This window comes from Saccoglossus kowalevskii, chromosome 22, assembly GCF_978046115.1.
Source record: "Saccoglossus kowalevskii chromosome 22, keSacKowa6.1, whole genome shotgun sequence".
In the NCBI taxonomy this organism is placed as follows: Eukaryota; Metazoa; Hemichordata; class Enteropneusta; family Harrimaniidae; genus Saccoglossus; species Saccoglossus kowalevskii.
In genome coordinates, this window is record NC_140662.1 from 25,868,032 (window position 1) to 25,895,938 (window position 27,907).

Below are 27,907 nucleotides of genomic sequence, written 5' to 3' on the forward strand. Positions count from 1 at the left end.
TTAACTCACCGGACAGAGTGAAAAGACATGACCCATTTCTTTATGGCATCCTTTTTGTCTAGTCCATGATGCATATGGGACTCTAATATTACGCATATACTGCGAAAATAACAGAGTCAGCGCCAGCGCCCTGAAACATAAAACATAAACAGAGTCATAATAATTAGATTACAGACGTTTCCTTTCAGTTTACGAATTGTTATTATGATATATTAGACCATAAGCGAAGAACAATTAAAGTCCATTGCACCAGAAACACGCCTGTTCTAGTAAAAAGTGACCTGTTTATCGGATAAGAAATAAATATTGTATCTTATCAAAATGAATATATGATTCATCGTAAAATAGAAGAGGTTTATTCGACAACTTGGAGAAACAAAGCAATATTCGTTTGGCGAATTAATAAAAACTTCATTAAAGTTGCGCCATGGTTTGCCTATACGTACAAATATTTAGAAAACAGGACAGGTGAATTGTACTTAAACAATTGTCAGACTGTCATGAATTTGTTTTCGCGTATCTGTTGACCGACTTATGTAGCTGAGTATTAGCGAATTGCTGTGTTATGTCTGTCATCGTTTAGGCCTATGTGAAGTTTGGACGGAACTCGACTCAGTGATTTGGAACTAATTACGAGATAACCGTCGCTATTCTGACTACGATTTCTGACAGTTGGTATCCTTAGTTATTAATGTAGTGAACGATTAATCAAAAGATATGACGTATTCAGTACTTAGTGTGATTGGCTTTATGATTGAAGGTTACGCCCTAGAGTCTTTTTACTGTTTTGTAATTGGTTAGAGCTTTGAAAATGAATAAAGAGAGTTTTGAGTTGGTCTTGGGAGTACACCAGAACAGACGCAGTCCTGGAGAGTCTAAGTCCAGTCCTAGAGAGTCTTGGGCGAGTCTTGCGACAGCCTTGCGATAGTCTTCAGGTGCAGCCAACGGCCAAATTTTCCATAATTGTCCATCATGTACATACTTTTTATCGATATTTGACACGTTTTTATATTTGGAGGGGAGGGGTTAAGCTGTTCGTAATTCCCCTTCCACTAACGTCAAAAAAAAAATGCCCTCCCACTGCATCTTGGTTCCCGCTGCCCTCTCCCCACCCATCACCCCCTCTCACTACCTTCCCTCCCACTAGTGCCTGCAAAAAATGCCCTCCCACTGGGTAGTGGTCTTCAGAGCCCTCTCCCCACCTGTTCAATCTACTTAAATCCTACATGCAGTTAATTCTTCAACTTGATGTTTTATGTGTAGATTCAAACCATACTCAATCATACCTCAGCCATGAATCAGCATATTTCATTAAACCTCAAGTAGTGTGCGGGATTTGTTTTGTTTTTGCTAATTATTATTTTGAATTTAATTACTTTTTGTCAACATCTAATCATAATGTTGTCAAATTGGCGTGCTCACACGCACGTGTTTCCCATATAAGGGCAGACGTTGATTTATCAACAAAAGAAACTAATATCAACAAACATAAAACTCGATTGATCACTGATGGACGAATGTTATCCTGTCGGCTTCTTCGTCGCACTGAACTCTTCGCTGTTTGGTGGCGTTCATCATATCAAAGACACAACTGACCTCGCTTGACCCAATCTGGCAACCTGACGATTCATCTGTATTCTACGGGTATTATCTCTATATTCTCCCTCCCGATATTGTAACCACAAGTTCTTCTTTACCCACTGATAGTTATAATTTTCTGCCCACCATATGTTAACAATTCTGCCTGCCCACTTCCAAAAATGCATTACCCACACCCACTCCCCACAATATTAAGTCAAATTTTTCTCCCTCCCACTGATTAAATTAAATTTTGCCTGCCCACAGAAAAACGTTCGCGAACACCTTTTTGCACGAACAGCTTCGTTGACTGCACCTGAGTCTTGGGGATTTTTCCCCAGGGCGCTGTGTCTTATAGAGTGCTTTGACTGATCGACTAAGACGAGAGTTGAAACGTACTAGTATTTCGTTGTCAGCGTCTTTTTGACTGTAAAGCTTAAGTGACTTCCCCGATCCCGCACCTCGAGGGGACGAGATATAGAGACGAGACGAGATTTCCCCCTGACATGTGTGGAGAACCCCATAGAGGAAAATTTACCCCTGATAAGACACTGGCCTGAGATCTTGAGTTTGTAGTCGCTGTGTGATAACAACACCACGTCGCCTCCAATACATAATGCAATTCACGTGACTCGGTGGACCAATGAACATCGACAAACATAATATACTTACATAAAGGAAATTCCCCAATGTTTACTAGAGTAATCCAATGTAAGTGGTACCAAACCTCCTAATACTAACATAACAAGAGTTGGTGCTATGGTCAGCGGGCCAATGAAGCGAATCAGAAATCCAAACAGGCCACTGAAGCAAAGAACAATCTGAAAGACTCCAGCCAGCAAGACAGATCCTTGAATCTGTAAAATATGTGGTACTGTATTAACCAGTCCGACTGTGTTATGATGCAATATAGATTACAATACAATATAATGTAATGAGTTACAATATCATGTAATGGATTACGTTATCATGTAATAGATTACGATATCATATAATAAATTACGATATCATGTAACAGATTACAATACCATGTAATAAATTACGATATCATGTAGCAGATTAAGATATAATATAACAGATTAAGGTATCTTGTAATAGAATATGATATTATGTAATAGATTACGATACCATTTAATAAATTACGATATCATGTAGCAGATTGTGGTATAATGTAATAGATTATAGAATCATTTAATAGAATATGATATCATGTAATATATTACGATATCGTGCAACAAATTACGATATTATGCAGTAGAATACGATATCATGTAGTAGAATATGATATTAATAGATTACGATATCATGTAATATATTACAATATCATGTAGTAGATTACGATATCATGTAATAAATTACGATATCATGTAATAGATTACAATATCATGTAATAGATTACGATATCATGTAGCATATTACGATATCATGTAATAGATTACGATATCGTACAATAGCTTACGATATTATGCAGTAGAATACGATATCATGTAGTAGAATATGATATGTAATAGATTACAATATTATGTAATAGATTACGATATCATGTAGTAGAACTTGGTGTAATAGATTGCCGTTTCATGTAATAGAATACGGTATCGTGTAATAGATTACGATATCATGTAATAGATGACGATATCGTGTAATAGATTACGATATCATGTAGTAGATTACAATATCATGTAATAAATTACGATATCATGTAGCAGATTACGGTATAATATAATATATAATGTAATAGATTATGGTATCATGTAATAAAATACGGTATCGTGTAATAGATTATGATATCATGTAATATATTACGATATCGTGTAGTAGATTACGATATCATGTAATAGATTACGATATCATGTAGCAGATTACGGTATAAAATAATATATAATGTAATAGATTATTAGTGTATCATGTAATAGGTTACGATATCATGTTATATATTATGACATCGTACAATAGATTACGATATCATGTAGTAGAATATGATATCATATTGCCCTTTCATGTAATAGATTACGGTACGTTATTGTCATACATTTCGGTATCATTTCATAGATTACGATATTGTGCAATAGGTTACGATATCATGTAGCATATTACGGTATAAAATAATATATAATGTAATAGATTATTGTATCGTGTAATAGATTACGATATCATGTAATAGATTACGATGTCGTGTAGTAGATTAAGATATCATGTAATATATTACGATATCATGTAATAGAATACGATATCATGTAATATATTATGACATCGTACAATAGATTACGATATCATGTAGTAGATTACGATATCATGTAATAGATTACGATGTCGTATAGTAGATTAAGATATCATGTAATATATTACGATATCATGTAATAGAATACGATATCATGTAATATATTATGACATCGTACAATAGATTACGATATCATGTAGTAGATTGTGATATCATGTAATAGATTACGATATCATGTAGTAGATTACGATATTATTTATTCATTGATTAATCACTGATTTCTGTTTTTTGGATGCCACATATTTAAAAGTCTTAATTCTGTAGCCAATGTTCTCCTTCTACAAGCAGATCTTGCTAGGGTTTCAAGTCGATGTTTACATTGGTATTTAACTACTACGATACAGACTTTCCTTTTTCGTCATTGTGAAATTCTTCCGTTCTTTATACAAAAATACTATTAATTAAAGCTATTGTTCATACATGATTTATTGAACACGTTACATATTTTTTGAATTTTATTCAGCCGCCTTGAATCATAATTCAAGGCAAATGAAAGGTAAAAATTTTGAGAATAAAACAAATTATATATTATCTCTAATATTCAGGCGTACTCGGAACTATGGAAATTATTATTTGTGTGCTTAAGAAATTCGGTAACAATGGCAGATAACCTAGCCATGTCAGTTTACACATTGCCCTAACTAATACAATATTACTTAGCTAACAAGCCATATCTTGAGAAGTAACAGTTGCTGCAGATACATTAGGCATGCTGGTTTACACATCACATTTACTAATACACGTGTACTCACCTCGCGTGCCCTATCCTCCCAAGTAACAGTGGCAGATATATTAGTCATGTTGGTTGACCCATTAACAAATGTTTCTAGAAAACAAACAATACGTTATTAAATGAAACTGGGTTTCACAAAGACGATAACCAGGCCCGTAGCCAGCACTTTTGAATAGGGGGTTCGAAAACAACAATTATATATTTGATGTGAAATTTGTGAATTTTATAATATTCAAAAAGTGTTTTTGAGCTCTGTTACAGACATTTTTATATTATCGGTTTTAAATTCAATTGGTTTACTTTGGGTTACGTTGGTAAGATATTTCACATAACGTCTTTGAACTATTTTACCATTTTAAAGTAGGGGTACTGAGCCATTCCCCACCTACAGACAAACACATCCACACCATTGATCCACTACGGCAAAATGTTGTACACAAAAAACACTGTACTTATCTTAGCATTATTGGCTAAGTATTTTAAGGTAGAAGGCTACTTACGAGTTTTTCGGTCCTCGCAGATGTTAGCGCACATAAAAGTGATACGATTTCATGTCGAAATCTGTCTACAATTATTCATTTTAGTATTAGTCAATTTTGTATTATGTAATTCTATTTCTGTACAGGGCTTCAGCCTATCGTGCAAAATGTATTGGGTAGAAAAGTACATAAACACAATACAACATTCATTTAAACATATGGTACTAAGTTAAGCTGAATTCATATTCATCTCGTCGCTTGAAAACTTTTAAAAGATATAGAGCTATTTGATATATGGTGTGGCAGTTTGTGTAGCGACGAAGTAAGCCCAGACTGTCAGTATTTGCATAATTGCATATAGGGTTATTGACAAAAGATCAGCCCTTTGATCATTATAAAATGGACATATAAAAACAAAGTGAATTTCGTTTTCTATCATGCTACGTTTCGAACGTACCACTGCAAAACCTAAAAAATTATTGATCTAACTGTATTTTTGTGTGTCTGCCTAATTCACATTATGTTTATGGCCAAAACAGCGAAAACTCGTCAGTATATATTTTAGTCTATAATTGCTTTCCAATAAATCTCCCAGGTTAAAATGCTACTTTGATTTTTCAAAAAGTACACAGTCTGGATGATTGTGAAATTCAGGCATGTCACTATTTTTTTATTCTTTGAGTAAATATCCCTAAGAAATTTGCAGTATCTCCAACTTGTTTTTCAAACCAGACAATGCCGAAACCATATTTGATCAGGAGATTTTTATGTGGGTTTCCCAAGCAAGTATGCCGGTCTTGTCCAATCGTTTAAGCATGATATAACATGTTTTGGGGTTTCAGTAGTTTTAATCAATATGAGATACAACGCTTGAAATAACCACAGCACAATAGCAGCCTCCACATTCGTCTTACATCGCTACATTGTTTGTACAACTATTAATGCCGAGTACCGGGTAGATATCTGCAAAATGTTATCTGTACCCTCTCGATTTCCGAATTTACGTACCCCCATATCGCTACCATAAGAGATAATAGTTGGCACAATGATTGCATCAAACAATTAAATGCACTAGCCAATGACATACTACCAAGTTTCTTACAGTATGTAAATATATTTGGTTCACTGTAAATCTGTTTTTAGAGGGCGGTAAAATAATATGCATACATTGGCAGTTTAGCAGCGGTTTCAATAGACTTCAATGACTGCAACTCCTTTTATGAACCCACTAAAAATATAGTAAATTTTCTGAGACATTAAAAAACCGTGTAAAAAAATATGTTTGCAATTTATAATTCATCGCATAGTTTCAGTGCTGAAGAAACACTGTGGGGTAAATTTTTGGCTGCAAGAAGCTCTTCCACCTATACAACTCGTGATGATAAATCTTCAGCATTTTTTTAATGATATGTTCAACCCGTAGCTGTACAATATTGTCCAATAACACAGGATACATGTACTAATACAATAAGTTAACTACATTTGTCTGGGCTTGGAACAAAACAGTATTTATGCCATCATTAACTTGAAGAATACAAAACTAATGAACCAAACTAGGAAAGTACAGTGTGGTGTTGTCGTGCCAATCTCGTTCGATCCCCACACTTTACTAACTGAGCGAACATTAACACAAGACAAACTGCCCTATTCAGGACCACCACATCATTCAGAGAGTGACTACTATTACATTATTGTTTCAATGTTGTTTTAATATTTAACATCAGGTGCTTGAACGCGATCTTCATTACACCATCGCGGAAAAACCGAATAAAAGCTTGCCTATTTATAACAACCTGTTTTGGTTGGCTGCTGTTGAGCTGAGACGGCATAACTTCAAGATTGACATTTAAAGCTCGTTGCCACCTAAATGCTCATTACTATGCTATTTCGACCGAGTCTGATAGTTACCTCACCGAGTCAAGTGATTTAAACAATGATAATTATTTTAATGAATACTTTTTGTTTTATTATGTTCTAATCTACGATCATAAATCTATTCACTTCCAAAATTTAGGGGGTTCGACCGAACCCCCGACCCCCCCCCCCCAAACTACGGGCCTGATAACTTGTCTAATGCACATTTACAAATAATTTCCTTGATTGTAGAAACCATATAACATATTGCATGGTTATTGTGATCGTGAATGGAAAAATAGATCTTATCAAATGTGTTGAAAACGCCTAAAATTGCTTGATTCGTTTGCTTGAATAAATTTAAAAGTGTAAGTAGTACATTTGTCGTACAGTTTGTTTGTACATTTGGCACAGAAAGATGAAGGTTAACTGACCGTAGTGGAGTCCTATACCATGAACATTTATAAATATTTTATAGAAAACAAGCTAATGCCTTTATGAAGCCTGGTGTATATATATAAACATAATTAAAGTACCTTGTTGTACAGTGGGTGGGTGCGTACATTTTAAAGTAGTGTTCATTTGGGTATACAGTCAGGCTTGTAATACTAGTAGTTGTAGTTCTGTATTACTGTAGATCACGCAGTGGTAATGTATCTGATTATATGAGCAATTCCTTTGTAAATGTGCATATTTTAAATAATAGTAAAATGTCAAAACCTGAAATGGAGTGTCGCAGCCATGTAATACAATTAATGAGTATGATACAATGATGTTACTGTCTGATACAACTTGCTCACAGAGCTAATTGATAAGTGTCGCATACGACTTATTTACCACTTCCGTGTCACTGAGAATGTTCTAGAACCGTACTGTGTCTGGGTGGAATATTCTAGATTTTTTTTTAGAAACTGGTTGAATAGGTAATAAAACACTGTAGGAGGCAATAGAAGGTAATGGAACATTCTAGAAATTTATAGTAAATTCCAGACTCATTATGTATGCTGATGTAATGGTCTATTTATAGACAGTGTGGGTATATATAGGGGAGTTGTTCAGCACTGAGATCAGATTGGAGATCTCGTTGAATTGTATTGGAGTTTAAGTATCTAGTTATTGGAGTAGTGGAGTTTTACCGCGTTATTGTACTTGATGTTTGCAGAGTATAATAATACCAGTACCAGTTGAAACCTCATCTGTTGGCTCCGTGTTCGTGTTTTATCATCGCCGCCAGGGAAGTCTTTCTCTTACTGTTGCCATTTTGGTATTTGAACCATCACACCTGTACTATACCAATTACGGTAATATTACGTTGCGTGTGACAATATGAATCACATCATAGGCTAGTATAGACTTGCAAACAGCCTCTGTTTTTTTTGAAGTAACCCGAAAGTCGCCATTTCAATACTCGCAGTTTGTTTTATTTTACAGATCGTTTTGCTGACCATCTTTTTTTTCTTTTTAAATGTTTTTGTGCCAGGCGACAGTTCTTTTTTTTGTAAGTGCAAATTGGAAGTGCTAGTGCTGACACATAGTACTTTTTGCCATAGAAGTCATTTCCTGTTTGGAACTACATGACAGGGCTGTGTGGCCATCTCTCTATCAAATGGCAATTTTAATGCGCTATCCTGGCGTCAACCAGACTCGGTCGAACACAAGCATCTGTGGACCTTAACCAAGGTTCCCCCAAAGTCGCATTCGTTAGTTGCTGACCATCTTTAATAAACTCGACAGAACAATTTTCTTTAAATAGTTTCACTGAGTCATCATAATTCCAGGGATATAAGTTCACGGATATGTCTTTGTTGCTCAATTAGTTTTTTATGTTAACAAGAATCTTTTAATGGTTTAATGTTGGTAAATATTTTCACATTTACCAATTTAGAAAGAAGGTCCACTGCTATTTGAAATAGACAATTACGACCAATAAGTATGATAGTTAGGCAAAATATTCGGTAACTTTTATCTATGTACTACTGTATATAGCTCTGTTTGTGTATTCAACTTGAATTTAAATATGTTGTTTGTATAGTGTTGTTTGAAACAGTGCTTTCGATATTTTACGATGGCGAATGTTGGCGTGATAGAGATATTATAATAATTGAGATTAATTTATCGATATTTAATATATGAGGATGGCCATATTAAATTCACCCGGGCATAACATGTTATGAAACACGTTTTTTTCTGATTCTAACAAAACAGTGAAAAAATCACAAGCGTTTCCAACCTAATGATCAATTGAGGTAATTTCAGGAATCCATCAACGTAATTCGGGAACATTCGACATGTTTGCTTGGAAAAAGCCCTGGCATACGCACATTTCAGTCAGAACCCATAGCATTGTTCCGGAGTAGTTGAAAAAGACTGAGTATCTTAGAATTGAACGATAATTTTGATTTCAAAATGGCCGTTTTATTTATCAAATATCGATTAGTTAATTTTATTATGTTATTAATTTTACGACAGCAAACTGTGAACATACAAATATTCGAATACGTACCTTGAACGCATTCCCATTCTGGTAACTTCATCGTTACGACTGCGGAAAAGTAGTAGACGATGCTAATTCCTTGAACAATTGGCAACCTACAACGATATAAACATGAAGTGTACATAAATTTATAAATAAATAAATAAATAAATAAATAAATAAATAAATAAATAAATAAATAAATAAATAAATAAATAACCCAGTAAGTAAATTTGACATTCGTGCGATGAATGAAAATATGTCGTTGGCCAATTAACGATTGATTTTGCATGGCCCTGAAACTGCTTAAATCTGGCGAGCGGCTACACGTACTACCATAGCCAAACCCAGATTTTTAACATCAACGTCAGAGAATTACAGCTAGGAAGAAAACATTGCGCTACAGATACGAAGGTAGAGTTCGACACTTTCATTCGTGAACTCTGTCGCTGGTTACCTAAAAGTCACGGGGCGACGACGCCGACGAATACAATTAGACGCACTTCGGGAAACGAACATTCCTTCACACACACATATTAGTCCTGGGCTTTTTAATTATTACATTATTTCTAGAATTGTTGATTTCCTGGCCGGTTTATTTATTGCCATTTTACAAGTGTATATAACTGGTATACGTGACGAGTAGGGAATGTTGTTTCTCTTTCTTGTCACAGGCTCGTTACCAACATTGCTGTGGTGCCTACAGTGCATAATTTCGTTACCCCCCCCCGGTTGTGATGGCCGCGTTAAATATAGAGCTGAGCCACCAGTCTGTATTACATGAATTTTATAATTTTATATTGGGTAAGTATCCGCACACGAGGTGGTAAAAATATTAATTATTATTTTGGGCTTTGGGATAATAATCGGCGTGACCTCGTAACAATTATTATCATTTCAAATTTAATATTATATTTGACATAACAGTCATTTTATTGCACCACTGGTCATTAGAAAATCGTTTCGGGCTAAGTTTCGTGTTTCCTACACTTTAAGCAGCCATTGTAGAAGTAGGAAAACTACGGGACAAAACCTTCGCGTCGCATCACGGCCCGGAAAACCAAACTCATCATAAACTAAATAAATTGCCCATATTTTGCTAAAATGACCGAAAATCTAAAAATTTGGGTCAAAAAGATCGGATCGACCGTAAACATGGGGTAGAAACAGCGGCGCGTGTCCGTATACTTCAACAGGGGCGGATCCAAAATGTATTGGGGGGGTGTCCAGGCCTATAGGTCGAATACGCGGAACCGTGCGATTCGGACGATGCTATGCGTAATCCAGATGCATTTTCATGCGTTTGGAGGGGGCCATGGCCCCCTTGCCCCCCCCCCTCTGGATTCGCCACTGTACTATAACTGTGGAAGTATATTACCCCCCCTCTCCCAACCCAAGGTAGGTGGTTACATTGCTAGTGTCTTACCTGGATCCGAAAGTCACTTGTAAAAATGTTGCAACTGAATCACTGAACACAACGGCACTGAAGAGTATTGCGAACACGTCGTCTTTCATGCCATCTTCCACACAGAATAAACCAACAATAATTGATGGAAAAAGCAATGACGAACTGACCATGGTTAACAGTTGCTGTAATCGAATACACAACAAAACATAAACAGTTTCAGTGTTTCAATAAATATTTCAATATTATATTAATTGGCAGCTTCATTCATTTTTTTGTAGTGAGAAAACATCGCCCTTGCCGGGTTCAATATTCGCTACGTGGCGTATTCAACAGAATGTATCAATTTTTCAAACTTTATTGGTTTAGATACTAACACGCACTGCACCACTGTGGCTGTACAATTTCGTAAAATGATACGCAAGTTAAAAAAATCATAAAGACTGGACAGCACAATACCTGCACTGCGAACGCTATACATTCATACCATGGTGGGATATCATCTATGGCATACTTCAAATCCATTTTATATTTGTCATTGTGCTTTTCAACGATAGGCTGATGTGGTAATGACGTCATTGCAACAGCTACAACGTCGTTATCCACGTTATCCATATCACATTGAAATGACTTAGTGTCTGTCATCGTGACTAGTTGATTGTTTTAGACACCACACCTAGGAAAAGAATACACACAACGTTAGTGATATACAATTGCTATGCTGGACAATTTTCATGGAGACAATTATTTACAGAGTAATACAAAATAAATGTTTATCATCATTATTTGTTTTACAATAGTTACGCAAACTCGAAAACAAGTTCTCAACATTTATGTTTTCCTCAGTATGATCAAACTGAACAATTTTGCAATTCCGAAATAATTGTTATCGGAATCTGTGTTAAACACGATAGGTTAAATACAAATACGTTAAAATGGGCGACACTAATTCACTGTAGAAACGAGTGATGAATTGCTTTGCTGAAAGATCATCATTTTAATGGAAGTTTGACTTATACTTGTTGCAAAAAGTCGTTTGATGACAACATTTTGTTATCTGGGTTTTATAAACAACAGGGCGAAATTAAGCCAAATGACAATTTTGTTTTCGTATATATTTATTTGCTCTTATAGGTCACTGGCCCCTTTTGCTTATTACAATACTGATGCAACAAATCTTTGGTCAAAGGTCAAGTACATCTTGTCTCAACTTTAATGCATTTTGTATAAAAACAGCTAAGTTACTAATAATTTCAAATGAATTACATGACATTAAAGAATAAAACTTATTTACAGATGGATTTGTATAAGACCAAATGGGAATGAGTCACTTTCTAAGCATCTCGTACAGAGGACATATCATAATGAAATGATATTCGTCCTCTACTTCCATCATGTCACAGACTTGACAAAGTCTATAACCAATGTCAAGCCCCATGACCCTGCCGCTCTCTATTGCCAATACATAACTGGAACATCTAAAGCATGATAATGTTCTTCTCAATTTAACATTACTAATAAATAATAAATAATCTTCCCTCTGGAATAGCACTTTGAAATTACAATATGTACGTAGTTTGTCTTTTGTACACGCCTCCGCTCTCCAATTTTGTCTAAAAATATCATTTGCCCTTGACATGAATTGACAGAGAAAGGCTTCAGGGTCACCAGGACCCTGCCAAAACCACACTTCACCAAAACCAAACTCAAAAAGAATAGATTTTATGTGTGTTGCCCATGACGTTCTGTCATTTTCATCAAGATTGAGCGCAAGTTTATAAGCTTGCTTAGCAACTCTACTTGGGTGCATGGTTAATAGTCTTAGCCAGTATTTCATACACTTTTTGACTGTATAATTATATATAGGGAATCTACCACACTCTCAGAGTACTGCAACGTCGGATGTGGAAGACTTAACTCCTAAAAAGCTTTGCAATATTTTAACTGGGCTCTTTCTACTACTTGATACCTATGATGTCCCCATATCTCTGATCCGTAACCCAAAAATGGTAAAATCATACCATCAAATAATTTAAAATAATCATTATATGGAAGACTCCCAGTATTATGTATCATGCGAAAAATTGCCCCCATCGCTTTTTGTGCTTGTCTTGCTAATGTATTTACAGCCATTGACCATGAATTTCTACTAGAGATCAATAAACCAAGGTATTTGTAGTAACTCACTGTATTAATCCGTGTCCCTCCAAAAGCCCAGTTTTCACTTTTCTTAACAATGCCCCCGCGTCTAAAAACTATAATTTCTGTTTTACTTAAGTTTACCGACATTTTCCAACGTGTACAAAATCGACAGAAGTCTCTGTAAGCCAATAGGAGAATCACTAAAAATGGCCACATCATCTGCATACAAAAGTGAAAATAAATTTAAAAGTTCCTGTGAGATTTGAATACCCACGTGACCTGATTTTCTTAACATAGTATTGAGTTCATTGATGAATAATGTAAATAAAAATGGACTAATCATGCAACCCTGACGTACCCCGACATGACAAGAGAAGTAGTTTGTAATACCTTGCTGCGATTTAACACAGGCTTTGACATCTTTGTACATGGACTTCAAAATAATAAGCATTGTCCCACTAATACCCTCTATACATAGTCTATACATACATAATAAGTTATGGTCTACTGAATCAAGAGCTTTGCTAAAATCCACAAATGCACAATAAAATCTACCTTTTGATTTACTCAAATATTTTTGAACCATAACATGCAAGACAAAGATGTTATCAACCGTACTATAACCTTTGCGAAAACCTGCCTAACAATCTGTAATACAACCCACAGCATCTGCCCATTTGACCAGTCTTGTATTCAATATTGATGTGAAAATTTTACTCAATGAGTTTAATAAGGTAATTCCCCTATAATTCTGTGGATCAGTCATACTTCCCTTTTTATGTATTGGTACTATTATACCTTTACACCATTCATTTGGAAAGATTCCAGTGTGAGTCAAAAATAACATTAAACTTAAACATTAGAGCGGGAACAAGTATATTTTTGGCAGCTTTATAAAAATCATTGGGAATGCCATCCGGTCCAGGGGATTTGTCATTTTTTAGTTTTTTCAGTGCATGTAAAATTTCGTTTTCTGAAATTTTCCTATTCAAAATTTCATCTATACTGCCATCTTGACTATTGCCCGCGTAATCAAAATCTTCTAAATATTGCTCAACTGTGGCATCTAAAGGTGACTTTTGTCTTTCGGGGTTGTGAAGTGTTTCAAAATGTTGCAGCCATTTTGTCGGTGCAATGTTTGGACAATGCCTACTGACTCCCGTGAACCGTTTGACCTGATTCCACAAATCATTTCTATCTACCTCTCGTAAATTCTTACAAGCATCACGTTTGAATTTGCTTTTTGTTTTTTCACATACCTTTTTAAAAGCTACCTTTAATGTTTTATAATTTTGTAAGCTCTCAAGATCATCATGCTTTCTGAATTTACGTAATGCAGAGTACATATCACGTTTAGCTGACATACAATGTGTATTAAACCAGGTCGAGTATGGCTGCCCGTGAACACCTTTGGCACAATATGCACGTTTCCTGAAATCACTAGCTGCCCAGTTTAAAACATTATACAGATTTTCGATAATATCACTTACACATTCTGTATTAGAATTCAGAACCTGATTTATCATATTTACCCCCTTATTGGACATCATATTTTATAAAAAGAGGTGACCCTTTTCCTTATCCCATTTAAATGGTGAATACGTATAATAAAGTGTTTCAGATTCCTTCGAAGTGTTATTCAACAACTTAATATTCATAGAACACAATAATGGGAAATGGTCAGAATCACCTCTGTCCCCTACACAACAATTGGTAATGTTTTGAAATAGTGGAGTCGATGCTATAACATAATCCACCACACTGGACCCCCTGTTAGCTGTACATGTGAACTCCCCTGCTAAATCTGCCCCCAATCTACCATTCAGGAAATGAATTGAATATTCACAACACAATTCAAGCAGACTATTCCCAAAATTATTTTTAAGCATATCTTTTGAATTTCTCTTAATCTCAAAGGTATCCTCTACATAACTTTGAGTTGAAGTTTGAATGTGGTCTAAATAATATATAATCAAAATCTTGACCTGTCCTGGCATTGAAGTCGCCCATAAGTAACCAGTAACAGTCAGGGTACTGAGCCCCCAAACTACTCAATTGTTGACCTAGTAAATCAATACCATTAGTTTCGTCTGTATAGGCGGTTGACCGCTCTGGGGGAATATACAGAGAACCTACAATAATGCTATTTTGCAAGCCAAAATAACCTGCATCTAGCATAATGAAAACCAAATCTTTAATTTAGTTGATAATTTAGTTATCCCTTTGCGGCACCATGTTTTAATGAAAACAGATACCCCACCACCACATCTACCAAATTGTGACTTTTTCTCTCTGACTGAATGAAAAACATCATAATCAGCTAAACATACACCAGGTAAATTCAGCTTATGAAGCCATGTTTCCTCAAAGGAAATAATATCAAACTCTGACACAAATTGTTGAAATGATTCATTAATTAACTTATTTCTTAACCCCTGAACATTCCATGACAGAAAACGAATACTGGATTTGGGAACATCTCGTATACCCGGGCCTTGAACTTGTAAAAAAACTGGTAGTTTTTGAGAGCGACGTGAACGCAACAACAGCCTAGTCGTGACCCTTGACCCTGACAAAATGAATAATGACGAATACTGTCTTTCTCAGTGAAAAGTCGAGTTCATTTACATGTTACGGATAAGTTGAGCATATCGACCAAAGAACTCTTATGTTAATTATGTTCTTTTAATGCAGTTAAAAAGTGTTTGAATTTTGTTATGGCCCGAGAAGTCTATTTCTATATGAACTGTTTATCACACGCCCCTCAATAGACAGATTCAAATTAAAATGCATCTAGGTTGTGAACCATCTCCAGGGCAGTGGTTCGGTTTGTCTAATGTCAGGGCGATTGACCCTGAGAAACAATGGGTGTTTTAAAACTCCAACAAGGTTTCTATATGTTATAAACATCATTCGTGAGTTATGAAATTATTATGGAAGTGACGCAGTGCATTTATAAAATGTTGACACTGAACGTGTAGTCACGTATGTACATAGTCATTGTCGTGTTTGCTGAAACACCCTGGTATCACTCATAACTAAATAGAGCAGTGTTAACACATAAAATACTCTACCTGGTCTTCTTCCTATACGCACTAAATTTTAGTAGATGGAACCTAAATTTCGTTCTGTTGATACGCCAACGTCTGCCGACTATGAGTAGAATCTTTTCCACGAACCAGTTAGTGCCCAATCTAAAGGGTACTGGTAGATGTAAAGCAATACCGCTTGATCACTCAGTTATGACTTTGTTGAATAAATTAGTTGTGACCTAATGTTAGGTTTGTGTGACCTGTGATCGTGCTGATTCATAGTTATGTAGCATGTGGTCTTAGTCCAGGACTATGTTTTTACTCGGTAAGTATATATCCTCCCTCTACATTAGTAGGCATTTGCGTTAATTGTGAACTTATTGAACTTACCATTGCATCAACAAGCGACAGTACAATCAGGATAGAAGATCACTATTTGTATGGGTTATTATCCGAATGTTAGACTCTAGACAAAAGATGATTACGACTGACACTTGGAAGTTAGTGTCATAAAATGAGTTATGCTAGACCATGAATGTGACCAAAAACATAGCCCAACCATGACAATTTTATAATTCATTCTTGATATCTTACCACGACTGGTCAATTCTGAGGCGTAATAATTGCTATTAATTATTCATGATATGCAGTGACACCCCTGGAACACCCATTGTTTCTCAAGGTCAATCGGACCCAATCGCACTGACGTTAGAAATACTGAACACTTGCAAGGGAGAAAAGTAGGCGAATGCTTGCACAAAAGATTCTACGTGTCAGGACACGCGAGCGTTATAGTTGCATAGAACAGTTCAGACCAAAAGCTACAAATTATCATATTTAACACCTGAAAACGCGGTGACAATGTAGAGGGCGTGGCAGAATTTCGTGTCAACGTGAAAGATTCCACAAAACTCGTTCTTTGTAGAATCATCGTATAAAACTGCAACTGTCATTAGTTATAATCCACTCGTCCCACAATGACCCACCAAGCCTGCTGAAATGCAAGCATCACTTGATTACTATATATCATTTACAAACATAACAAGAAACGAAAGTTGGAACAGTTATTCATAGTCCATGTATAGAGTGACTGTGAGCTATTAAACAATCAATTTATGACACGAAAAATTACGTAAAATTTATGGTTTATGCGTCAGTGTGTCAGAGTTGCCATCGTCCGCCTGCACGGTGTTGTTCCCTTCGAACATTTTTCTGGAGTACTTCGCCGGAACATTCACCTTGAAAATTCAAGATGCAGAGTTGCATATGCATAATAAATTGATGATCGGACTGGATGGGCAAAGCCGAACGCTTTATGGATGGCATCGGATTTTACATAAATAACAATAATGTTGATGAAATATTAGCCACTGGTAGATCCAGAAATTCGGTAGGGGGCGCCCTATTGACGTAGGCCGGGTTTGTCGATTGATTTGTCAATGTTTTGCGGGCTGAAGGGGGAGGTGCGCCTGGCGTGTTAGCTGATAGTAGTGTATGCAAATACACCAAAGTAATTGGTGGAAAATATTACAAAATGATGCAAAGCTATTCTCTGTTGAGTGAGGCAATGGTTGGGTTTAGCTAGGTTATAATTTAAAGAAAAGAAGGTTGTCTTTACGGACAATGTAACTGTAACACACTGGTTAATGTATATAAATAATAGTAATGGTACCGTGACTAGTACGATACATCTGTGTACTGGCAAGCATATGAAAGATTTATATTTTATCTTTCTTGTACTGTATTTTCAAGACATAAATCATATATGATATGCTGCTTGTCAATAAATCTAAAAGATGGCTCTTCCAGACAGAGAAAACACCCTGCTGGAAAACACCGCAATCTATATAGATTCATGAAAGACCTACAGTACACCATGCATTCAGTAAAATCAATGGTGTATAGACATGGTTATATTCAAAGAAATAATGATTTCATATCATTGTATGCATGTCCTTAATGTAACAGTGCTTGTGATGTTACAGTTATGCATATTAATGAGACTACTTGACCATATATGAACATATGGTATGTAGCCACATCTCTGATCTAATAGCTTTCATATTGCAGAAGTTACATCATCCTATCAGCATTATTACTTGGAACATTACAGTGAGGCATATTAATGGGGGGTCACGTGCCCATATATGGGGATGATTATTTAATGACAAAGTGACGTGCATCAAGGTTCAAAAAAGTTTGATGTTTTAATCAAAATATGTCTATCTGCCCAATGTATGTACAATTTCGAACGAATCGGCCATCTTGAATCGAATCATGCATATATTGCCCAAAATATGTTATGCGTTTTGTGAAGGTTGAGTGTGATTTGATTAACAAATATGGCCGACTGGCAGCCATTTTGATTGTTAATCATGGCTTTTGTCTGTCCATTGATATTTCTCAGAGATGCCTTGACTGATTTCAATGATACGAGGTACAAAGACACAGTGAGGAGGTATACATATTCACATGGATTTATTTCCTGATTTGATCAAATATGGCTGCCTGGCGGCCATTTTGAATGTCAAAATCCTGTAAAATCCAGTTTGTTGGGGGTGTCCATAATCATTTCCCGGAGCTCATTTGCATATTTAATTATTAATTTGAATTCTTGTTAATATCTTGTGAACTAATATTTCAAATCAGACCAAACTTGGTAGAGACTTGATTTGTCAATATAAGATATATGCTATGCAATGCTGAGTTACAATTTAATTAACGAGCTCATTTGCATATTTAATGAATTTTGATTTGTTGTTAATATTTTGACACCTCTTCCCGCAATTTTTCATTACAAAGAAAAAGCCAACATGTCTCTTTAGGTATGGATCAACAACAATTAAATCAAAACTATATTGATTCCTTTAAATCTATTTGTGTTTTCTTTAAATAGTTATATTTTCGGGGCGACTGTGTAGCACAGTCGTTAGTCTGTATATGCAGTAAAAAACGATCTCAGGTGTCTGCTTTGACTTTTTAGGGTATCATTCGGAACAACGCCCCTCACAATTTGTGTATTTTGGGGTCCAGGACCCGGGTGCTAATGCGAGTGAATACGGTATTTGTTTCTATAAACTGTGAAAATGTTCACTGTAAAATAAAAAGATGTGAAATGAACAAACTTTTTTGAAATGGTATTTACTTCAAATGATGTTGCTGAAGTGCCATTCAACGACACAAATGTCTTGCGCTTGGTCTTTGTGCTGTTGCCTAGAATCTTACCTCGTTTTTGTACCATTACTGTAATAACATTTGGTGACCTATATACTCCTGGGAAGTTGGAATTTTACTCTACTCCAAGCCTATAAACCTTGGTATAACATTTAATAGAAGCATGTTCTGGGCTTGGTTATTTTACTGGCAGTTATGGTAGTCCTGTCAAGAATAAACAGTTCTTTTCCGTACTGCACTCTTATCTGACAAGGCCCCAGAGCAGTACAAACCCAGTAAAGTCCAGCCCTTTGGCATGTCGATTATCATTTCTCCAAGATGAGTGCACTTCTAACTTTCATATAGATTGACAGAGACCACTGGTTTATATGCACATTATTTTTTAAAATTAATATAGCAGACTAGTGACAGCCATTCTTTTAATAATATCTTGTGAACTAATAGTTCATGTATTGCTATTTAATATTGACTCAATTAAATTTCCATATTCAATTGATTGTGATTTTTTATTAAAATTGACGCACATTTACCAAATTTAATAGAGATGTCCTAGCTGATAACTTTGAGTAACATACTTTTGATTTCCAACTTAATCTTCCTACCCAATTTTATACATATACATTCAAACTTTATAATTCATAGCCAACTATAATCACATCTGACAAGTGGGGGCTTTGTGACTTGTTCGATAGATTTTAAACAGTTGAAAATATATCTTCTTGTTGCATTGAATATTTTTTATATACAGCATAATTTTAATATTTTTCCCAGTAAGAGAAATAATACAACTTTGTTTACCTACTGTTGACACATCTATCTCCAAGATATTAGACTTAGTTAACTCTGATAATTACCGTTATCATTGTGGATACAATTCAGTTGCATTTTTACAGTTTATTATTGCGTCACATACTTTATAAACGCATTGCTCCACTCCGTCTGTGCAGTTGAAGGATTAACCAAGTGCTATGAACACAATGCAAAACAATTGTAATGCCTATTAGTATGCTGCAGCATTGTACAACATGATATGCTCATATACCGTCTATTATATTATATTATAGCATTGCCAATACTAACGAATGTTATGACGTCATTGCCGCAGATTATTTTCGATATTGTATTGCATTATTGAGCACCAAGGCCCCGTACCATGTATAAAAATATAATGTTGAGATCGGAAAACAAATAAGAGACGAGCATTTAATAATAAGGGAAAATATGGGGTGAAAACGATTAAAATCAAAACTGAAAATGCAAATTCTGAGTTATATGAAAAATAATTATTTATTCTTACTTTATATGAAAAATGTCATTCCCGCCAATACAACAAACACAAATCGTCGTCTGACCAATCTCAACTTTGCGAGAAACACCCGGTACCGACGTCCAACGCGTAAATAAATAGCTCACCAGAGGCAAACACGATGACCCGTTTTATCGATGTCGACGAATCCCAGTTAAATGTACTCGAAAATACAAGAAATTAAAAAAATACTTCAGAGCAGACTAAATGGGGACTACGTGTTACGCCACCAATTTTGAAGACCTTCCTGTCGCTGAGCTCGCCGACTTGGTGCGGTTTGTTTACGCTTCAGCTTGCAAGCAAGATGGGGTGCAGTACAGCAAGCCGTCAGGTTTACGGGCTTCAATCCATCTACATATCACTGGTCCCCCGATCATCGCACAATTTTATAGATTTAGTTTTACCTTGACACTGCTTTTGATGAGATCAAATCCAACATGAGTGTGACAACTGGAAAGTCGTTTGACGTTATTGATATTAATAGATGGTATGTTGTATGCGCCACAGTTATCGCCCTCGTCGACTTCGATATGGGAGCCAAACAACGTATGTATCGCGTGTATAACTTTTACTGGTAATATACAGTTTCCACAAGTCATTTGGAATTCGATGTCATAGACTTACTTGTAAATTCAAAACATAATTACACTTGAAATTTGATATAATAATCTTACTTGTAATTTCAAATCATAATCCCATTTGAAATTTGATATCATGACCCTACTTGAAATTTTAATTTAATTATAATCCATTTAGAAATTCAAAAATCATAATCCTTATTGAAAAGTTTAGTAAGAATCTTATAAAAGGCACTGCAATTGAAATATGGCTGCTGCAAATATTTGCATAATTCAATTGTACTTAACTAAATAGACAGTCTAGTCGGTGTGGAGCCGCAACCAATAGTCTATTAGACGTCATATTTGGTTCTAGCAACGCGCTGTCAACATTCAGAAGCTTATGAGTTGGAATTTCCTATTATAATCATGTCTTTCGAGTGTTGCGAAACCATCCCTGGCAATCTATACATCATTTGAGAAATTATACAACAAGTCTATCAACACGGATATCGCAAACTTATGTCAAAATGATATATTCACGGGCATTATATTTCTTAAAGTGGAGGAGTCGTCACCGGCGCATGCATCATATGGCCATAGCGTGTCATTGTTTACAAACCAGCGTCTGCCCACGATCCTTTGCGTTTAGCGTGTGTTGTTATCGTCGCTTGGGACTCAATTCCCGCGCGTGCGTAGGTGACGACCCTCCCGCTTTAACATTTGTGTTCGTCCGATGACAAGGCATTGTTTTACAGAGAGGGAATAAACTGTTGACACCTTATCGCCATTATTCGGAAATAACTCGAATACCGCCATACGCGACCCAAAATAGGCATGTATATCGGTAACAGACATTACTACCATTATAACAATTTATTTTGTCGATTAAATAATCTATTAAAATACCCATATAATATTAAACTGTCCTACCTTACCAATTTATACACGAGTTGTACTAACCACTAATCAAATTTGGTATAATTGAGTTACGCCATTCACCTGTGATTAAGACAAAGCCTTGCGCTTCAATGATACACCCATTGTGAAAGCATTGATACAGACCACGTTCAAAATAAGAGTAATTGTTACAAAATTCAACTTCATCGAAATTAATCTACAATCTTCCTGGGTCACACATTAATTATTCGGCAATACGTCATTTATGTTAATGTCATATATAAGTATCTGACAAGTATGTCACCGTTCTGCAACGCGGCCATATAGTCTTCATGTGTTACTAGTCCTTCTTTAGGAACGTTGGGCAAAAAGGTATGTAGCGGGTCCATTTCCATTTTTTGATATAGGACATACCAAATGGCAAGTCATATGTAGTCATGGACCCACGTAAACCAAGTTTCGTAATTGTTTCTGCATCAAGTTTACGATATACCATCAAACCTCTTTCTTCTTGCGTACCTAGTGAATAGGAGATATGAAAAACTCAATATATAACCACACACGTCTAATTCAGGGCACGTCTGAATCCTTGTTTTTTTAAGTAATTTTAGTCGTAATTTTAGACGCTAAACTACATTACACGTATTACCTGGTATTGTGTTATCCAATAAAAAACCAACTAAGCCACCTACAACCATTCCATTATGTAATATTACATTTATGATCTGATTGGCGTTGATATTTCCTGTACGTTTTGAAAAAAAGATAGGGACAATAAATAACACATAATACAAATATCATAACATTATAATCGTATCATATATGACAGCTAGCTTTGATTGTAGTACATTGCCAACATAGAACCATCAACCGAAGTATGTCGTGATGAATCTATGTGCTTACTAAATCATGTTCTTATCAAAGAATGCTATTGTGTTAGCATAGTTACAGTAAACATTTCTACAACAAAACAGTCTCAGTTATAAATCATCATTTATATTGACCCAATGTATTTTAAGACTACTAAATAACATAGAAACGGCATTTTGCTTATTTCTGTAGTAACGCGTTTCTTGAATTGGTGATATATATATTGCTATTGAAAAAAACGAAACATTTAATTTAAGTATCTTTTGCGATATTATTATAATCATAATATCATGTCAATATAATTCAACGAGACGTCGTATCACATACAATGGTAGTATGGACAGTAACATTCTCAATAGCACACTATTTGAAATCTGTTCAAATCCCTTATATTTAATATATTAAATATTAAGAGTTAAGTCGACGAAAACTTATATGCAACACACTATAGATTGCTTTCCTCTGAGAAAACCAGTATGATACGTGTGACGACTGTACACAATAATTTCAATTTTCACAGTTCATATATTCTATTTGCATATCCCTCAAAACTAAATAGTATATGAAATCATAGCATACTAATAAAGTGGCAATGTACCTGTATCAATGACCTCCGGGTTCTGGGTTAGATACTGAGGCACAATCAAAGCAGTCATAATGGCTGTCCCAAATATTGCCAAAGTTCTTGAAGAATTCATATTACAATGTTGTAGGCTAGCAACGCCTATGGATATAATTGTACCTAGTGGAAAGTAAGATACCTTTACTGTTAACGCTACGATAACGACCTTCCGTTATTGAAATTTATGACATCATATTTATAAAATCATATTTATTAAAGTAAAATACAGTATAAAATCAGATTGAATAAAGTTATTGCTAGATTGTTTGTAATTTCATTCAGGTGTTTTTACTCATAATTTAAGACTTGTGAATTGTGAAAATATGATTGGTGTGCATATGTGATACATTTCGTTATGGAATATTTTTAATATCTTTCTGAATTCACTTGTCAGTTGTTTTCAGTTTTTACCTCATCAAAAACGTAACAAATTCACAATGTCGAAAACGGTAAGTCTTTATCATAATGTTTGTTATTAATTATACCATTTACACTGTGTTACATTCTGTGGTCTGAGATCTCATCAAAAAGCATAGGCAAAGTCAAATTGGAAGCATTTAAAATTTTATAAATCTAGAAGATTATATAAAATTTCAAAGTGTTCCGATGAGAAAGAATTGTCTGTGAGGTTGTCTAGATACGTTGTGATATCTTTGTGATGAATGCGTATTAGTTTGATTTATATATAATCAGTTGGGAAGCATCATACGCTGGTTAATGTGGGCGAACAGTGTTCGGGTGAGGAAATAAAAACAAAGACATTTTGGAATCAAATTTGTCATTGGAATCTCGAGCGCAACTGCTGAAGGTAAGACCTGGACATTGCATATCTACCTCTCGGCAGATTGGTAGATGCAAATACGCGGGATATGTTTGAATAGGTACATAATATGCCGATGGAAGACTTGAACTGTACTCCCTAGCTTATGGGAAGAAACACAAGTCCCAAGTCGATTTACAACAAATAGTGGCAAGAGATAAAATTAAATACGTTTGTAAGATTGTTTACATAATATTCAAATATAAATTGATTTATCATACCAGAAGTGATCCACAGTAATCCCCCAATTATCGGTATCGATGCAATAACGGCTGCAAGTTTACCAACAATAGCCATTAAGAAAAGAATCAGACTCAACCATTGTATTACACGTCGATTTCCAACCTGTGCAATTTGAAAAAATTAGTTTTCATTATATGTCAATTAAGTTGAAACTGGTGAGATACACCGGCAAAAATGTGTTAACTTGTTAACCTGTTTTCTAATGGGCGTAGGTTATTGATGTATCAATCTGATGTGTAAAAACTATATATTCGAAACAGGCATGAGTATTGTTACCATCGATTTGGTTTTAAGGCGGGGGAGTCGTCACCTGCGCATGTGTCAGATAGCCATAGCGTGCCATTGTTAGAAACAATCGGTTACCCATGAGCCTTTGCGTTTTTAGCGTGTGTTTTTATCGTCGCTTGGGATTCAATTCACGAGCGTGCGCAGGTGACGATCCTCCCGCTTTAATGATAATTTTAATATTTTCAACTGAAGTCAAGTATAAACATGGTATGGATGATAAGCGCTCACTCTTGTAACTGAGATTGCTCCATTGTTCTGGGAATATGACGTCACTCCCAGGCCTCCCCACATTCCAGCAATAAACACGCCAATGCCTTCCACTCCCAATCCTCTAGTGAAAGCATGACTTGGTGGTGGTGGCGCCCCACTTAGATGTGCGCAGGCATAATAATCACCGACAGATTCCAATGTAGAAGCAAATACTGCAGACATCATGCCAACAAATGAAGCGACACTTACTGTTGGTAACCCCCATCTAACTAAACAAATGAGAACAGATTTTGCAATCAATTGAGTCTCCGTGGTTTCCATCTTCTTTCGAAGACTGATACAAACAATGTTTTTGATTAATTAAATGCAAAGTGCCATCATGATGCATTAAATGTACTTTCTATGATATGTACGAAACTGCTAGTACTTAAAAAACAGTTTATGTGGGTCAACAATTACTGTGGTATAATTGTTATCATTTTAACCTTAGACAGAAGTATTTTAAAAGATAATGGCATACTGAATCAGAATTGTTATGTAGTTATTTATCAAGTCATCACTTCTGTCAGTTCGGGCTAGATAACTAGGATCACTTGAGTCAGTTGTAAACACATCCGTAATAGTTAATAGAAAGCACAGGAACCACGTTATACAAACTGAAAGTATCACCTGTACAAAAGTATGTGTATTTTTGTATTGGTGAAATATTCACTATAATAAAACTTCTGTTACCATAACGCCATAAGTTACAGCGTGTCGTAATTTTGCGGTATTTTATGGGATATTTTCATCCTACCGTATTAGGAAATGCGAATTCCACATATGGAATGATTGCGCGCGTAAGTGTCTTCTAATAGTAAAAAAAATTGAATTTCGACATTCCCATGGTGTATCCTTGGAAGGAAAATATGTATAATAATAAGATTATTACGAGAATACTTCAAAGTATGCACGAAGACAGTACTCCAGCTGTACTGTCTCCATTATACTTTGAGCATAGACCTTAAAAGACATGTCTTTTAAGGTCTATGCTTTGAGGTGTTCTCGTAATAACCTCATACTACACGCTTCACCCAGCATATATGGAAACACACATAACTAGTATATACAATAATGGCTTCGGGGTCAACCAGGTATTGGTCAATACTAAATAAATTTTGCCGAAATACATTAAACAAACAAAGAAGTTACTAGCACAACTTACACCATTTCGACGCCACAAACGCGTTCCGACGCTACTTATTGGAATTATGTTTTTAGACCCGATAATGTAATAATTAAACAATAATGAACGACCCACCAACCCATAATGGGCGAAAGCTCACTTTGTGCGACATATATGTACGAGGCGTGAGCACAAAGTGTGCTTGAGTCCATTATGGGTTGTCGGGGAGTTCATTATTGTTATTATTTTGTAGCGTTGTCATTACCAGTGGATTTGCTGCCTCTAAAAAGCGGAAAAAAATGGAGAAAAATCTACAGTGAACGGAATAGTTTCACAGTCACTGGCCCGTGAATCTGAATAATTTAAAATGTCTTTCTGGAAATTGTTTCCACGATCTCATATATGGCAAACTATGGAACTATAAACCTATATAGTTCCATGGACAAACTAAGAAAGAAACTAGTTTTAATCCATCAAATATTATGGTATTTAACTCATTCACATTGCGAGTGACTGGTGTGTGGTGTGGAGTAGCATTGCAGTGGTCGCCTGAGCGAACGGCACACCGTGACTGGTACGCCATATCGGTGTCCACCGCGGCCTTGCACTACGCTACGCTGGATCGCCGCTGCGGTCCAGCAGGATCGACTGTGCGTAGGGGTGCGTACTCGGGGTACATGCACGTAGTTGTATCATTACCCCATCCCACTAGTGTTTTCAAACCATCAAGGTAGATATTATTAGCAACTGTCCTTTCTGTGTAATAGTTATTTTAAATTCTACAACAGGGTGGGGATTTGACGAATACTTTGAAGCGGGCGAACGAACATGACCACAGGTAGCCCAGGAACTATAATCAACTGTAATACGCAGTCTCTATGAGCAGGGGGGGGGGGGGTATCGGCTGGTATCTAGTGTAAGAAATAGACAAGGGATGAAGGCTCCAGCCAGCTCACATTTTTATACTCGAAAAAACAGACGAAAAAAATAAAAAATAAAATCTAAAAAAAATACCAGGTTGAAGAATATTAATTGCTCCTTCGAATTTCGCCAAAGCCTTACCTACATTTTACCAATGTCTGCAGAATAGATCAAGAAAACTACACAAATTTACTCCATTTAGGAATTCCTAACGGTTAGTCCGAACGCACGACACCGTTGGAGGCGTGGCCTGTTCAGCATTTGTCAACAACCAATCACAAGACTGGTTACGAACCAGTTGAGCAAGGCTAACCGAGTCGTGACCTCGATGTGGTTCGTAACCAGTCTTATGATTGGTTGTTGACAAATGCTGAACAGGCCACGCCTCCAACTGTGCCAAGCGTTCGGGCAAACCGTTAGGAATTCCTAAATGGAGTCAATTTGTGTAGTTTTCTTGATTTATTCCGCAGATATCGGTAAAATATAGGTAGGGCTTTGACGAAATTTAAAGAAGCAACAAATATTCTTCAACGTGGTATTTTTTTATATTTTATTTTTCATTCTTTTCGTCTGTTTTTTCGAGTTTAAAAAATGTGAGCTGGCTGGAGCCTTCATCCCTTGTCTATTTCTTACACTAGATACCAGCCGATACCCCCCCCCCCCGCTCATAGAGACTGCGTATTACAGTTGATTATAGTTACTGGGCTCCCTGTGATATGACCGGAAGGCTAGTGGGTGTTAGCCATCCTAGAAGGAGAACCAACAGTGATTTTAATCTCACCGTATAAATAAACAGATACACACATGTGAACACGGATACTTTCATTTATGTAATAATAATAATAATAATCTTTATT

General features: G+C 35.9%; 1 protein-coding gene across 1 annotated transcript; it reads right to left on the minus strand.

Annotated features, from left to right (window-relative positions):
- Nucleotides 1-11,445, minus strand: LOC146729456 (solute carrier family 23 member 2-like). The gene is made up of 6 exons (XM_085495848.1): nt 11,260-11,445; nt 10,822-10,985; nt 9,426-9,511; nt 4,609-4,682; nt 2,251-2,435; nt 1-130 (listed from the first exon to the last, which is right to left on the minus strand). Exons 1-6 carry the CDS (start codon nt 11,443-11,445, stop codon nt 1-3), a joined length of 825 nt encoding a protein of 274 aa, XP_085351974.1.
- Nucleotides 11,446-27,907: the final 16,462 nt, after the last annotated feature.